This window comes from Podarcis filfolensis (genome assembly GCF_964270895.1).
Source record: "Podarcis filfolensis genome assembly, chromosome: 13".
Taxonomy (NCBI): domain Eukaryota; kingdom Metazoa; phylum Chordata; class Lepidosauria; order Squamata; family Lacertidae; genus Podarcis; species Podarcis filfolensis.
In genome coordinates, this window is record NC_139615.1 from 45,669,096 (window position 1) to 45,685,016 (window position 15,921).

General features: G+C 44.9%; 1 protein-coding gene across 1 annotated transcript in view; it reads right to left on the minus strand.

Annotated features, from left to right (window-relative positions):
- The window catches only part of HGSNAT (heparan-alpha-glucosaminide N-acetyltransferase), a 30,410-nt gene extending 14,828 nt beyond the window's left edge, over positions 1-15,582 (minus strand). The window contains exons 1-8 of the mRNA XM_083582948.1: positions 15,169-15,582; positions 9,494-9,609; positions 7,859-7,989; positions 6,009-6,130; positions 4,815-4,884; positions 4,312-4,381; positions 2,801-2,910; positions 1,154-1,230 (exon numbers count right to left, since the gene is read on the minus strand). Of these exons, the coding sequence (XP_083439074.1) occupies positions 1,154-1,230; positions 2,801-2,910; positions 4,312-4,381; positions 4,815-4,884; positions 6,009-6,130; positions 7,859-7,989; positions 9,494-9,609; positions 15,169-15,280 (808 nt within the window). The 5' untranslated portion in view covers positions 15,281-15,582. The remainder of the gene's footprint in view (positions 1-1,153; positions 1,231-2,800; positions 2,911-4,311; positions 4,382-4,814; positions 4,885-6,008; positions 6,131-7,858; positions 7,990-9,493; positions 9,610-15,168) is intronic.
- Between the last annotated feature and the right edge of the window lie 339 nt (positions 15,583-15,921).

The window sequence follows — 15,921 nt, forward strand, 5'->3', positions numbered from 1 at the left end:
GAATGGGCAGGCGAGCCTTAACTCATTCCAACCTTTTATTCTCTGCGCCAATTCTCTCTCTCTCTCTCTCTCTCTCTCTCTCTCTCTCTCTCACACACACACACACACACCGCTTTTCTTCCCGCATGGCTATGAATGTGTGCTTTCCCTCCAAGCGTAGGATAAAAACACTTCAAGAAGAGCAATTTAGAGCAAATAAGTGATAGAGACGCGGGAGGTGCTGTGGGTTAAACCACAGAGCCTAGGACTTGCCAATCAGAAGGTTGGAGGTTCAAATCCCCGCGACGGGGTGAGCTCCCATTGCTTGGTCCCTGCTCCTGCCAACCTAGCAGTTCGAAAGCACTTCAAAGTGCAAGTAGATAAATAGGTACCACTCCAGCGGGAAGGTAAACAGCGTTTCCATGCGCTGCTCTGGTTCACCAGAAGCGGCTTAGTCATGCTGGCCACATGACCCGGAAGCTGTACGCCGGCTCCCTCAGCCAATAAAGCGAGATGAGTGCCGCAACCCCAGAGTCGGTCACGACTGGACCTAATGGTCAGGGGTCTCTTTAACTTTATCTTAAGTGATAAATAGGTAAAGACTTAAATATCCCCTCACCCTCCCACTGTTTTCCCACTACAAATTGCCCCCTCCTGAAGAAGCTTTTCCTGAAAAGGGACGTTGTTTGGGTTCAACTATGTGCATTTACATGCCATTTTTGTTAGGCCTTGGCAAGTGTGGCCTAGAGTGGGCTTTGTTATCTGCACACTCAGCTTCTCTTGCAGACATTTGGTATCAGGCATGTTTGGCTCTCTCTACCCATTTCTATCCATTCTGAAGGAAATCAGCCCTGAGTGCTCACTGGAAGGACAGATCCTGAAGCTGAGGCTCCAATACTTTGGCCACCTCATGAGAAGAGAAGACTCCCTGGAAAAGACCCTGATGTTGGGAAAGATGGAGCGCACAAGGAGAAGGGGGCGACAGAGGACGAGATGGTTGGGAAGTGTTCTCGAAGCTACCAGCATGAGTTTGATCAAACTGCGGGAGGCAGTGGAAGACAGGAGTGCCTGGTGTGCTCTGGTCCATAGGGTCACGAAGAGTCGGACATGACTAAACGACTAAACAACAACACCCATTTCTACGAATGAAGTGAAAGTCAAGAACAACATTTACCATTCCAGCTCTGATGCTTGAAGAACCAGTACTTTCCTCCACCATAATTGACGAAGACCATAATTACAAGGGCCAACCTACAAAGGGGAAAGCAAAGTAAGATTATCTACCTCACATATTTCACCATTAAAATGGTTAACTATCGCTGTCTGAGAAGAAAATTTCTTAATTATTATGTATTTATTCAGTGCTTTTTTCTTAAAAAATGTTTAGGGGTACTCTAATTTTGATTCAAGAAGATCACCATTTTATAGTTCAAATCGGGGAAAAATAAATACAGTAAATGGACAAAAGTAGAAAGATTCACAAAATGTTTAGGGGTATGCGTCCCCCCAGAAAAAACCCACTGTATTTATTTAATCCTACAAGGTATGATTCAGAGGCTTCTCTTGATGTAACCTTATCTCTTTGTGAGAGGAGGCAAAAATCTAGTCCAACCCCCTGTAATGGAGGAATTTGTCACCCAGCCTGGGGCTCAAACCCACAACCTTGAGGTTCATGCTTCCGACTGAACTATGTACTTTGTTAAGAGAAGCTACCTTGTTTCATTACTTCTACGGTGGTTGGTTTGCAGGTGATTGTAACTGACTTTAAGTTCTGAGACTCTAAATAAACCTATCACAGTTTATTGGTCCCAGGTCTGTTACAAATGGGAGAATGGAACAAATCTGCATACGGAAGGCAGAAAGTGACAGTTCCTACCAAATGCTCTTCTCCATCTGCCAAGAGAATGTTATAATGCAGAGTTTGTACTTTCCATTTTATTCCAGCATTTCCCTGGGCCTGCTATGTTTTGGGGACTGCCTACAGTTAAGGGATAGAGAATGAACTAAGAGATCATGCCTTTTTCATGTGCTGGAGCTGAGAGGAACTGGGGAGGGGCGGCATGTAATCTGTGGCTCGGCTGAAACCCTTAAGAAACAGACAGTGTTCTGTTTGTACGGTTGCTGGATTTTTCATGGCATCTAGCACAAATGGATTCTCCTCTCTATGAGCCCTACTGCCACAGAAAACAGCATTACCGTATTTTTTGCTCTATAGGACGCACCCGACCATAGGACGCACCTTGTTTTAGAGGGGGAGAACAAGAAAAAAAAAATTCTCCCCCTCTCTGCTCAGCGCCCCTTCAGCAAAGTGGCAGGAGAAACAGAGCCCCTTCCATTTCTCCTCGTGTTTCGCTGAAGGGGCGCTGCACAGCTCTCCCTCTCTGCTGAAGCCAGGAGAGTCTTGTTCTCCCGGCTTCAGCAAAAGGAACCCGAAGTCTTCGGAGCACAGTGCGAGTTCCCGCTGCGCTCCAAAGGCTTCAGGCGGCTATCCCTGAAGCCGGGAGAGCAAGAGGGGTCGGTGCGCACCGACCCCTCTCGCTCTCCAGGCTTCAGCAAAAGCAACGCGAAGCCTCCGGAGTGCGGAGGGAGCGCTCCCTCTGCGCTTCGGAGGCTTCGTGTTGCTATCGCTGAAGCCAAGGAGCCTGCATTCGCTCCATAGGACGCACACACATTTCCCCTTAATTTTTGGAGGGGGAAAAGTGCGTCCTATAGAGCGAAAAATACGGTAACTCTGAAAGCAACTGGTTTTAATTTCCCCGAACACATTACAGAAACGTCTTGGAAGCTTTCTGGTATGAAATCCTTCAGGGCTGAAAGTTACCCTCTAAACGTGTCCAGGGAACGAAGCCTCTGTAGGGAGGAAGCGGAACTCCATACCCCAGCCGGCAAATCGCCACCAGCAGAATCTGCTCTGCTTGGGGATCCAAGCTCCTTGAATAGAAAGGAAACAAGGAAAAATTACAGTGGTGCCCCGCAAGACGAATGCCTCGCAAAATGAAAAACGCGCAAGACGAAAGGGTTTTTCGGTTTCTGCGTTGCTTCGCTAGACGATTTTCCCTATGGGCTTGCTTCGCAAGACGAAACGTCTTGCGAGTTCTTGCGAGTTTGTTTCCTTTTTCTTAAAGCCGCTAAGCCGTTAATAGCCGCTAAGCCGCTAATAGCCGCTAAGCCGCTAATAGCCGCTAAGCCGTTAATGGCCGCTAAGCCGTTAATAGCCGCTAAGCCGTTAATAGCCGCTAAGCCGCTAATAGCCGTGCTTCGCAAGACGAAAAAACCGCAAGACGAAGAGACTCGCGGAACGGATTAATTTCGTCTTGCGAGGCACCACTGTATAGCAATGAGGTGGATGGTCTCGAATAAAGCCCAAGCCATTTAGAACAGGTTTATAGGCATCTATTTATTTATCGTCTTTTGTGAGAGTTCCTCTTTAGCGTTACCAAATTCCAAATATGAGACATGAGTCCAGTGCCTTTCCAAAAGTGCAGCTTTTCATCATGCTACTGCCGTGATGATAGGAACCACACCTACAAAAGTATTTCTCTACACAACAGGGCCACTCACTCTGATGAATCTACTAATCCTATGATTATTCCCATTGGGCTGGCTATTAATCAGATGTTGGGTATTACCCTGCTTCCTGTATAAAGAAAAAAACACTAAACGAAGGTAAAACCATTCCTTACACACACAAAAATAGGCTTTCAGTAAAATACCCTCCCCTATCAAAGCTATAACAAAATTAATGTCACATTAGTGATTTGTAGCCAGCATAGTTTCAGGCTTCAATCCTATATATACATTTACCAGGCAAAAAACCTCCTTAAAAGCAATCAGTACTCTTAATGTAACACTAATGTCTCAACTGATTGGTAGAAAATGTAACTTGAAAAAAAGAGACATTGCACATACTTTTGTAAACCAAGAAATCTTTAATTTAAAAAAAAAACGTTTAAAAATAGAAAAAGAAAAGCAATCGGTACTCTTTTTCAGCCAAGAGACCTGATTCATACACATGTACAATCATTTGATGTCTGAGTTAACTGCATTGCCACCCTGAAAAAGGACTGCATTTAAGGTAATGCTGGGTGATGGCTGATCTGTGATAGTGGTTTCCAGGATGGAATAATAACTTTGGTGCTGCACTCATCAAGTAATCAACAGACATGTGTGAACATGCCTTAACTAAGTCAATTCACAAGGCAAAAAACTGAATTATTAAACAATGTGATTAAGTTTTCATGACCTATGTGTGTACCCCTCAAACTTCACAGCGAATTCTTGACAGTGTTGGGTTTTTTTTAATGGACAATTTGTATTATTCCAAGAACTTACTGAATTAATTAGTCGATCAGTTTCTGTAGGGTTCATCTTCTTGTAAAGCCAGTTTCTGATTGGTTCGATGCTGTGAATTAAGCAGTAAAGAAAGGTCCCTTTTTATTCTTTACTACGAACACCTTCAGAGATTGAACTAGCTAGCTAGCCACTTAAAGTATTTGATCACCTGTCCTTTACTTTGCAATGAAAATCTGAAGGAAGTTTACAGTGACGACTAAAACAGTAAAAACCCAACAAATTATGGAAGGCAGAAACAGTCTAAAAGTATCAGTGGTATTAGCAAGCTGAAGAGGAAAATAAAAGTAAAGAAATAAAAATGTAAACGTCTCATTAATAAAAATATATTTTGCACTTAGGAGCTAATGCTCTTTGAGACAGGCCAGAGGACCACTCCACAAGCCACATTCCCAGACTGCATAAATGAACTGTTCTCAATTATCCAGCAGGAGAAACATTCAAAAGGAAGTAACAGGAATATCTTATTAAGACATTTTACTTACTTCACACAAACCTGTCCCAATGCCAGAATGGAGAAGAATCCCATGTAGATGAGAAACGCAAAAAAAATTGCTATACAAAGGAAAAGAGTGAGTTTTAATTACTCCAAATTGCAAAGTAGAATCCTGGGCCAGAATTCCACATATCTGCAGAAAACTAAAAACACCCCCAGCCTAGTTTTTATTGGAAGATTTGCTAACATCTCAAGACAGTAAACAAAACATAATAAAAACACAGAGGAGGAAAAGTGTGATATGCTCAAGCATAGAAGCATCTCCAGCTAGATTCTTTTTCACACTGTCTAGCTCTCTGTCATGATCCAATATTACAGCTACACCTCTTTCAAGATGTTTTCTGCAATAAACAGCCCACAGGAACACAAACAGGGGCTGGAATATCTGCTCAGGAAAGCAACAACTGGGCAAACGATCCTGGTTAGAGATTGCAGGAGAGAGCGGCTTGCTAGTCAGGCTGTAATGAATTAACTGAATTGAAAAAAAAATATGCATACAAACAGGGGCACTGATATTAGATGAGCCCTAGTTTTTTTAATCCAGGGTCCTAGATTGCCCACTTAATGATTTGTCTGCCTCTTGTAGCAATTTTAATGTGATGTGCTAGATGCTATGTGGTTTTTAATTGTGTTTCTGCAGACATGCCATGGACTACCTGAATGAAGCTACTGTCAGTGGACCAAGGTTCTGGAACCCCTGATCTACACTGACTGGCAAGGGCTCTCAAGTGTTTCAGACAGCAGACGTTCGCTGCCCTACCTGGAGATGTTCCACCACAGTGCTACGCCCCTTTCCTTAACCTTAATTTGCCCAGAGGCATCCATACATACAGTCATACCTCATATTGCGTCCGCTTCAGGTTACGTGTTTTCATGTTGCATCCCGCAACAACCCGGAAGTACCGCAATGGGTTACTTCTGGGTTATGCCGCTCGCACACGCTTGCTAAATCGCGCTTTGCGCATGCGCAGAAGTGCTAAATCGCACCATGCGCGTGCGCAGACGCGGCGCTTCAGCTTGCATCAGTTCCGTGTTATGGACGGGCCTCCGGAACGGATCCCATCCGTAACACGAGGTTCCACTGTATAAATTAGAATACACAATTTTTATTTTTTAGTATGTTTTGATACTTGGGATTAAATAAAAAATTTTTTAAAAACCATAAACGTATAAAGCAACATACGGAGGTAGCTGTTGGAAGGACTTTGATTGACAGTTATATTGCATGAAATCTTCGGGATGCTGCCATGGAGACTCCCAACCACTAGGGAATAGTTTCCAAATTCTCCAAAATGATAATGTAACCTGCAAACAGCAAAGGGAAAATATCCGGGAAGTTACTTTTAAATTAGAACTACCTCTGAAACCACACTGACACAATGCAGTATGTATGATACCTTTGAAGAGCCAGACTTAAATAATTACATGTTAAAGGTAAAGGGACCCCTGACCGACTCTGGAGTTGCAGCGCTCATCTTGCTTTATTGGCCGAGGGAGCCGGCGTACAGCTTCCGGGTCATGTTGCCAGCATGACTAAGCTGCTTCTGGCGAACCAGAGCAGCGCATGGAAACACCGTTTACCTTCCCGCCGGAGTGGTACCTATTTATCTACTTGCACTTTGACGTGCTTTCGAACTGCTAGGTTGGCAGGAGCAGTGACCGAGCAACGGGAGCTCACCCCGTCATGGGGATTTGAACCGCCGACCTTCTGATTGGCAAGTCCTAGGCTCTGTGGTTTAACCCACAGCGCCACCCTTGCCCCTAATTATATGTTAGCATGGCCTAAAAGCTGACCCACTGTTTTCTGGTGTGCTAACACTCTGCTATAGGTAGCTTGTGTGATGACTTGATGCACGCACACCCCCACACACCCTGATGCCAGCTGATCCAATGATCAAAAGTCGTGTAGAAACAGTGCTTTAAATATGCCTGCTGTGCTCACCACCCCATACCCTGCAGAACACACAAAATAAACGGTTTAGAACCTGTGCCCATTTAGCTGACAGCAGGGTAGAGGATCTGCTAAAACTTTTGGGTTTAGTTCTGTTTTCTGCTTGCCTCTCTTCACTTTCCTGATATTATGCAACTCTTCTCTTCTACAGTCTCTTCTATCTATGCTCCCATCTAAGTTCTTCATCACTAGGCTGATTTTCTACTTCTTTTTCTCTCATTATGAATTCAGATTCTCTTTGCTAGTTCTGCTGCTTCTGAAGAAATGAACCTATGCTTTCAATTCTCATAGTAGACTAGGATAAAGTAAGCAGCACATAAGCAGCACACAAAACACTAAAAAACCATTCTAGGTTCTAAATCTTACGTTAATAATCCAAAAATTGAGAGAGCTATGTAGAAGATCTACTACAGAAGCCACAAACAGGAAACTCATTCAAATTGTGTCCAAAAGGAAGATTCAGTCTTTAAAGGTTCCTTTAGCCAGGCTCCTGTAGATATCAACAAAGGTAAGTTGGATCAAACGAAGTGTTGGTGATGTTACGCACAAGAGTTAGACAGGGTGCCGGCGTTTGTCACCTGTTTCGCCCATGAAGAGTCTCAGGTTTCTTCAGTAAATTCTCTCACGGTTTTGATATATTTATAAACATTCAAGTCCATATGTTACATTTCTTCTTAGATTAAGCTATAATATTTAATTTCTTTCTTCAGGAAATTCTCCCTCAAGATTTTGGTGTATTTACATACATTCAACTTCATATGCTAAGTTCTTTCTTGACTTGAGCATCTATTCATTTACTAAGCCTAAAATTTAGAATGTAGAATGGTTTTTTAGTGTTTTGTGTGCCGCTTATGTGCTGCTTACTTTATACTAGTTCGGCTGCTTCAGCTGCTGCAGAATTACATAAACTCTCCAATAATGGTTACTGATGGAACTATGCTTACATTACAGTATATTGCTGGACTTTCATTAAAGCCTGTAATTTCACTAAATAAATAACCACAGCAGAGTCATGGGGACATTGCAGACGCTGGCTACTGTGAACTATTTCAAGGAACAGTACACTAAAATAAGGTTCTGACCTGCAAATTTCTTTGTTGTCTTTCGTGTTACTGACCAGCAGGGTGACTGCGTGCTGAGAATCCACAGCAGCAGTGCTAATACTAGGCTCTTCAGGTGTTTTGTTGATGGAAATCAGTTCCTGAGGCAAGCACTGGAAAATAAGGGGAAATGAACAAAAATAAGATACAGAAGTGACCAAAACTAGACACAATAAAAAGACCATCTTTTAAATACAGTCATACCTTGTGTTGTGTTAGGTTCATGTTGCGTCTTTTCAGCTTGCGAACGCGGCAAACCTGGAAGTGTATACTTCCAGGCTTTGCCCTAGACGCACACGGAGAAGCGTTCTGCACGCTTTGTGCATGTGCAAAAGCGTTCTGCATGCTTCACACATGTGCAGAAGCACTCGATCGCCCTCCACACTTGCGCAGAAGTGCCACTCTAGTTGCAGACTTTTCAGGGTGCAAACGGCACCCCGGAACGGATCGTGTCCGCAACTAGAGGTACCACTGTATAACGCAAATAGAAGGGTCTAAAGCAGTGGTTCTCAACCTGTGGGTCCTCAGATGTTGTTGGACTACAACTCCCATCATCCCTGACCACTGGTCATGCTGGCTAGGAATGATGGGAGTTGAAGTCCAACAACAGCTGGGGACCCACAGGTTGAGAACCACTGGTCTAAAGGAAAGAAGTGGTTTGTTCTGAAAAAAAGAAATGATTATCAGACAAAATTGTACAATGGTATCCTAAAATAAAAAATACTACGTGATCTGTTTCCTATATTAAGAGTTATACTAACTGAAATGTGCATTAGCACCACTGGTTTGTTTGCACATTATCTTGGGATTAGAGTCTAGAACTAATTTTCTCCACTGAAAATATATCAGCATTCATGCAGGCTCAGTTCAGACATGGATCATGGTTTACAAAGCTTAACTGTGGTTTGTCACAACCTCTAAATCAACAAACCGTGGTTTTACCCATTGCTCTACCTCCAGCACATTAGCAGGCCACAGACACAGGAGTGGATAGAAAATTAGACCATTTCAGTTCTCAGTGTCAATTTCCTGAGTAAGTACCCTCCCATACCATTCTAACCTATAACCATGTCTCTTTCCCCAGTTTTTATTCTGCAAATCAGGAAAAATTCTGGAAAGTACCCATACATGCATGGTCTTAACCAGTGTTCCCCAACCTTGGGCCTCCAGCTGTTTTTGGACTACAATTCCCATCATCCTTGACCACTGGTCTTGCTAGCGAGGGATGATGGGAGTTGTAGTCCAAAAACAGCTGGAGGCCCAAGGTTGAGGAACACTGGTCTTAACTACTGAGCTGAGACTAGGCTTCTGCATGGCTATAAAGAGCCAGCTATAAGCAATAATGCCAAAATCTAGCTGCTTCTGTGTGTTTCTTCCCTTTACCGTGAAGTTATTTTGTTAAATTGTACGTGACAAGGATGCTCTTCCACACCCCTGAGTGCTGGAGGGCCCCTCTTAATTTTCATGGTCCTAAATCCCAGTCCTCCTTTCCCAGGGGAGAAATGTCAGATTCTGGAAAATAATGACGTATTAAACTATACTGCACCATTGCTTTCTAAATGTGAAAGTTTTAGGGCATCATTCAATAACTCCCACCTACCCATCAATGAGTATTACCTGGTAGCAATAATCAGAGATCCAGGAGATGGTTAAGTTCTCACCAAGCAACTCATTATGAATTTGTAGCAAAGCCTGGTCAATTTTCAGATCCCAGGGTTGTCTTCTGGATACGTCTGTGAGAGATAAAGCATGGAGAGAAAGCTTCACCGTTTAGGCAGTGTTGCTGATGAACTGGGAATTCTGCAAAGACAGATCCTTTCCAGATTACATACTCTGAGGCATCATACAAACCCCAAACATCTTTGCAAATGGGCTCAGAGGCAGAGATTGAAGCCAAGTCACCCCCAAGCCCAAGAGGATGTCAGCACATGAAGGTGCAGTACCAGGCTGTGGCCAGACACCATAGTGCCTGGCTTAGTCCTCAGAAGTAATGGGCTACTCAAGCACAGCAGTTTCCTCACAAGTAGACCCAAATCCTTGGTTAGCTTATATGTCCAACAGCTGTGCCTAGGAGGGGGGCTTATAAGGCTGCTGCACATAAACATTCAGTCACTGCAGAGATATTGGAACAATTTCTTTACTCTAGCTCTTTGGTATGTCTTGTTTCTTTGCTGTGAATATCCCTGGAGTGAGTGTGATATTGGACTGCTACTGGCTTTTGCCTTTCTCGCTGACACCCCCAAATGTGGCTGTGGGTCACGACTTGCCTTTGTTCTGGGAATCAATGTATTTGCCAAACAGGTAAAAATGCTGATCGTAGAAGACTATAATGGCTAATCTTTAGAAATGACAAACTCAAATAATCATGCTCCAAAAATATATTTTTACATCAACAATCAAACACAATGCCAGGGACTGTGACGACAGGCTAATGAATGCAAAACATATGCTTGACCACTGGGCTATGTCATGTCCTCTGAGCTAGGGGCCTCTAAGCACGGGCTAATCTTTTTAAAAGAGAAACTAATGGCCAAGTGGCCCTGATCCCTTGTTGCCTTCTGCTGTTTGGTGAATACTTTTCTGTTCCAGCACACTTTTGTCTTGCTGGGTAGATACCTTTATACTGTACAATGAATTTGGCTCAGCCTGTTTCGGTTTTATATTTTTTATAAAGCCTATGACACTGTAATGGTTATAGGGGTTACTCGTGCGTAAGTTGCCGCCACTCCTGGCTAGGTTCACTTCGTGGCTGTTTCAGTCGCTAGCAGAATCCGTCAGTGGGCGTTTCTTTAACCTCTTCCAGCATAGAAGTTCTTTGATGCCAAGTCTCCGCCTACTCTCCGCTGGTCTCCTGACAGACACTTTAATGGCTGTAAGCTTCCTTGAGAAATGCATGTGCACAAGGATGGGGTGCAGCCTTTTGAATAAATAAAGTGTGAAAAAATGCTTTTCCATTGAGAAACCTGTCTAGCTAGACACTTGTGGGGATGGTCCCTGGCAGAAACCTTAGGATTTGTTTGTTTTAAACCATGTCGCTTAAGTGCAATAGCCTCTAAGCAGTTTACAAAGATAAAATACGAAAAATGAAAATCACTATAAAACCAAACTTCAATTAGAATGCCTGCTGGAATAAAAATGTGTTCAGTATGTGCCAGAAGTTCAGAAAGGAACTAAGCCTGCAATGTTAAATGCATAACTCTTGGGGGATACGAGCTGTGTATCGAGCCATGGGAGACCACTGAAAATGACTTCAGTGATCAGGCAGGTTTATAGAGGATTAGGCAGTCTTTCAGGTATCCTGGGCCCAAATTGTAAAGGGCCTTGTAAATTAGTACAAGACCCCTGAACCTAGGAGCACATGTGCAGTCAGTACAGAATTTTGGACACTGGAGTTATGTGCTAGTGATAGTATGTTCCAATCAACAGTCTAGCTGAAGTGTTTTGCACCAGCTGAAGCCTCTTGCAATAAGCACTGCAAGGCTTGAGCCTTGAAGTCACCCATGCATGGATCACTGGGGCTAGACCATAACTGTTCAAGAACAACTGCAGCTGACATACCAGCCATAGCTGGTAAAAGGCACTCCAAGCCACTGAGGCCACCAGAGATTTCCAGAGACAGAGACGAATCCAGGAGCACCCCTAAACTCTGCACTTGTTATTTCGGAAGGAGTGCAACTCCATCCAGAACAGGCAACTGCCCCAAAACTCCTAATGGCTGCACCCAGAGGCTTTTAAAACCAGCATTGGGGAGGAAATTTTACCTTGTGGTACACTGCAGCAGAGGACGCAGGTGGCGCTGTGGGTTAAACCACAGAGCCTGGGACTTGCCGATCAGAAGGTCAGCGGTTCGAATCCCCGCAACGGGGTGAGCGCCTGTTGCTCAGTCCCTGCTCCTGCCAACCTAGCAGTTCGAAAGCACGTCAAAGTGCAAGTAGATAAATAGGTACCGCATAGCTAAATGGCATTTTCATGCGCTGCTCTGGTTCGCCAGAAGCGGGTTAGTCATGCTGGCCACATGACCCGGAAGACGTACGTCAGCTCCCTTGGATAATAAAGCGAGATGAGCGGCGCAACCCCAGAGTCGGCCACGACTGGACCTAATTGTCAGGGGTCCCTTTACCTTTACCTTACACTACAGCACAAAGTCCATGCAGTTGAAACAGTCTCCCGTTGCTACTTTCCAGACATGACCTTCTTGGTAGGAGCGGAAGCACTGTGAAAGATTGTCCCTAATACCCATCCCACAAGTGTATACCACAGTCTGTGACATCCCCTGGCTTATCCCTGATACAGGTCACCCATAAGGCTGACCAAGGCTGATTTTATCCCTGAACCGTGCCTGAATCCAGATCGTGAAAAGGATCCACGCAATTCGTATAATCCAGTAGCTCTTCCACCGCCCTCTCTACCACCTTGCCCAATAAAGGGTAGAAATTATCATTTTTTAACATCTGCCAGACTGATGAGTCAATCTAGGGAGACATTGCAAAACCTTTTTGAAATCCAAGTAGCGTGGGAATATTGGATGGGGAAGTGGGTTAAATATGATGATATTTAAAGCTTCACACACCCCAAAGTATCTTATTTGGTTGGGTGGAATATTGTTCTGGGTCTTGGGCTGGGGTTTTGTTGGTGTCAGGGGAGGGGAGATGTTGTTGCCACCACTGATACAGTATTAATTTTGGGTATCTTTATTTTTCACTCTTCCTATGATTCATGTGCAAATTGTTCCGTTTGGTTGCATTCTTGCTGACGCAATTTTATTTATGGCTTCTGTCACATTCGCAGATCTGTGAGCCGCCTTGAAACTGTGGGAAAGGGTGGCATGCAAAACAAAATGATGATGATGGTGGCAGTGGCAGCTTTCCGTTTTAAAAGCTAGGTTAAAGCATATTTTACAGCTTGCAGCTTTTTATTTTAATCTGGTCCGTTTTGTCTTTCGCGAGCTGTACTTCCGTGGTTGCTAAATGGAAGACAAACGAGACTGTAATAATATTTTCTTTTTTTAAGCCTTGCTGAATCGTTCCAGCAAAGGCCAGCTGAGTCCGACGACCTGTTCCCAGGGCGGTGCAACCAGAGCACTAGTGTGGTGCGATTGTTAGAGCACTGGACTAAAGAGACCCCAAGGTGGAGGCAGGTGGGAATGAGATCAGGATTCGAATCCCTCACTAATCCATGAAGTGGCCTTGGGCCTGTCTCTCAGCCCCAACCTGCCTCCCAGGGCTGTTGTGAGGGTGAAGCAGGGTGGGGATGTGGGGGGAATGTACATGGGTGTAGACAGGATTTATTTTTTGGGGGGGGTGGCAGGAGACCCACCTGTCATCCTCTGCCTGGCTCTGTCTAGCAGATTAGGAAGGATGTGTCTCAACAACCGTTGTTTTAAATTACAGTGGTACCTTGGTTTACGAACTTAATCCGTTCCGGAAGTCCGTTCTTAAACCGAAACCCTTCTTAAACGGAGGCTTGCTTTCCCTAATGAGGTCTCGCACTGCCTGCTCCCTTCCACCATTTGTTCGTAGACCGAGGTAAAGTTTGCAAACCGGGACACTACTTCCAGTTTTGTGGAGTTCATAAACTGAATAGTTCGTAAGCAGGGCTGTTCGTAAACTGAGGTACCACCGTACCGTATATTTCTGTGTACAGTGGTACCTCTAGATGCGAACGGGAACCATTCGGGGCCTTGTTCGCATCTAGAAGCAAACATAACCAGCGACGGCACATCTGCGCAAGCGCACATCGCTTTTCGCCGCTTCTGCGCATGCGCATGGTGTCATTTTGAGTGTCTGTGCATGCGCAAGCGGCGAAACCCAGAAGTAACGTGCTTCGTTACTTCCGGGTTGCCACGGAGCGCAACTCGAACGCGCTCATCCCAAAGCACATTTAACCCGAGGTATGACTGTACAATGGTACCTCCGGTTGGACACGGGATCCGTTCCAGCGCTTGGGTCGGATCCTGAGGAATTTGCAACCAGAGGTGCCGCTTCTGCGCATGGTTTAGCGCTTCTGCGGGTGCGGTGAAACCTGGGAAAATACTTCTGGGTTTGCCGTGTATGTATCCCGAAGCATACATAACCAGAGGTGACCGTAATTAGAGGTACCACTATATAAGCCGCCCCTATATATAAGGCGACTCTTATTTTTTGAGCCCAAAATTAGGAAATAAATATTTTCAATATTCCGTGTGTAAGACGACCCTCAATTTCAAACTTAAAAATTTTGGTTAAAAAATATAGTCTCATACATGGGAAAACACAGCACTCTCTTTTGACCCCAAGGGCTCAGGAAAACCTGCCAAAATCCATTTTATTTCTGTTAGGAATGATGGGTAAAGAAATTAAAAAAGAAGATAAGATATTATTCCTTTATGCCACCACAGCCGCAAGAATCATGCTAGCACAAAACTGGAAAACGAAAGTTATACCTAATATAAGTGAATGGCAGGTTAAAATGGTAAATTATGCCGAGCTCGCTAGAATAACAGCAAGGATAAGGGACCAAGATGAACAGAAATTTCATGACGACTGGAACAAATATTGGATGTATATTGGAACCAATTTGTAGATGGCACTAGCGGGGGTAGAACAACTCTAACAGTAAGGGGTTACTATTTAAGATTAAAAATAAAATACGTGATTATAGAATCTATTTGACACTTATCAAAGGGGTGGAGGGAAGTCCAAGGCTCGGCAGAGCCTAAAATAAGGTGTTTATTTTTGTATAATTTGGTGGACATAATATGTATAAGTTATTCAAATGAACTTTGTATATATCTATTTGTTTATTTGTGTAAATTCCAATAAAAATTTATTTGCAAAAAAAAAAAAAAAGGAAAACCTGCCAAAATCTCCAGTTTCTTAACTTTTAGTGAAGTGTTTTTATTTATTTACTTGAGTTGTCCCCTCGACCACACACCCCCTGCCACGCCCTGGACCATGTACACCACCCCTGAGAGGGGGAAAAGTGGCATATAAATGTAATTTTAAAATCCTATAAGCAGCGCCGACCACCCTGAGAGAAAAAAGCGGGGCAGGCGAAACGCTTTTCAATGGCGACACCCCCGTTTTCCTTTCCACCCCCCTCCAAAAAAAAAATCCGTGCCTTGAACTTCAGCATTATGAACTAACTTTGCATCACCGCCCTTCAGCCGCGGCATTAAAAAATAAAAATACGAGATGGAAATATGCATAATAAAAACGGGGGGGAGGGATGTTGAGGAAAGCAAAAACCCGAAGCGAGAGAGGAGCTGGAGGGACGGAGGACTGAGGGAAGGCGGCGGCGGCGGCGGCGCTTACCGTGGGGTCGCGTGTGGTGGGGCTGCGCCAAGCCCAGCATGAGCAGCGCCAGGAGCGGCCCGCCGAGGGAGCAGGCCCGCTGGCCCCAGCCGCCCGGCCTCAGCGATGCCATCCCTGCCGCTGTCGAAGCCGCACGGCCGCCGACGAGGGACGGGCCCTGCGCCGGCCGCCCTCCTGGAGGAGGAGGAGGAGGCGGAGAGGCGGAAAGGCGGCGGCTTCCCGGTTCCTCCTCCTCTTTTTCCCCTCAGGAAAACGGCCGCCGCCGCCGGTTGGCCATCGCCGCCCCGCCTGTCCCGTTTGCCTCAGCCAGGCCAGGGCCGGATTTACTACATTATAAGCTAAACAAGCTATACTATCGCTTAGGGCAGGCATAGACAGACTTGGGCCTTCAGATGTTTGGGGACTACAATTCCCATCATCCCTGACCACTGGTCCTGCTAGCTAGGGATTATGGGAGTTGTAGTCTCAAAACACCTGGAGGGCCAAGGTTGAGGAAGCCTGAGCTATAGCGTAGGGCGGGCATAGGCAAACTCGGCCCTCCAGATGTTTTGGGACTACAACTCCCATCATCACTGACCACTGGTCCTGCTAGCTAGGGATTATGGGAGTTGTAGTCTCAAAACACCTGGAGGGCCAAGGTTGAGGAAGCCTGAGCTATAGCGTAGGGCGGGCATAGGCAAACTCGGCCCTCCAGATGTTTTGGGACTACAACTCCCATCATCACTGACCACTGGTCCTGCAAGCTAGGGATCA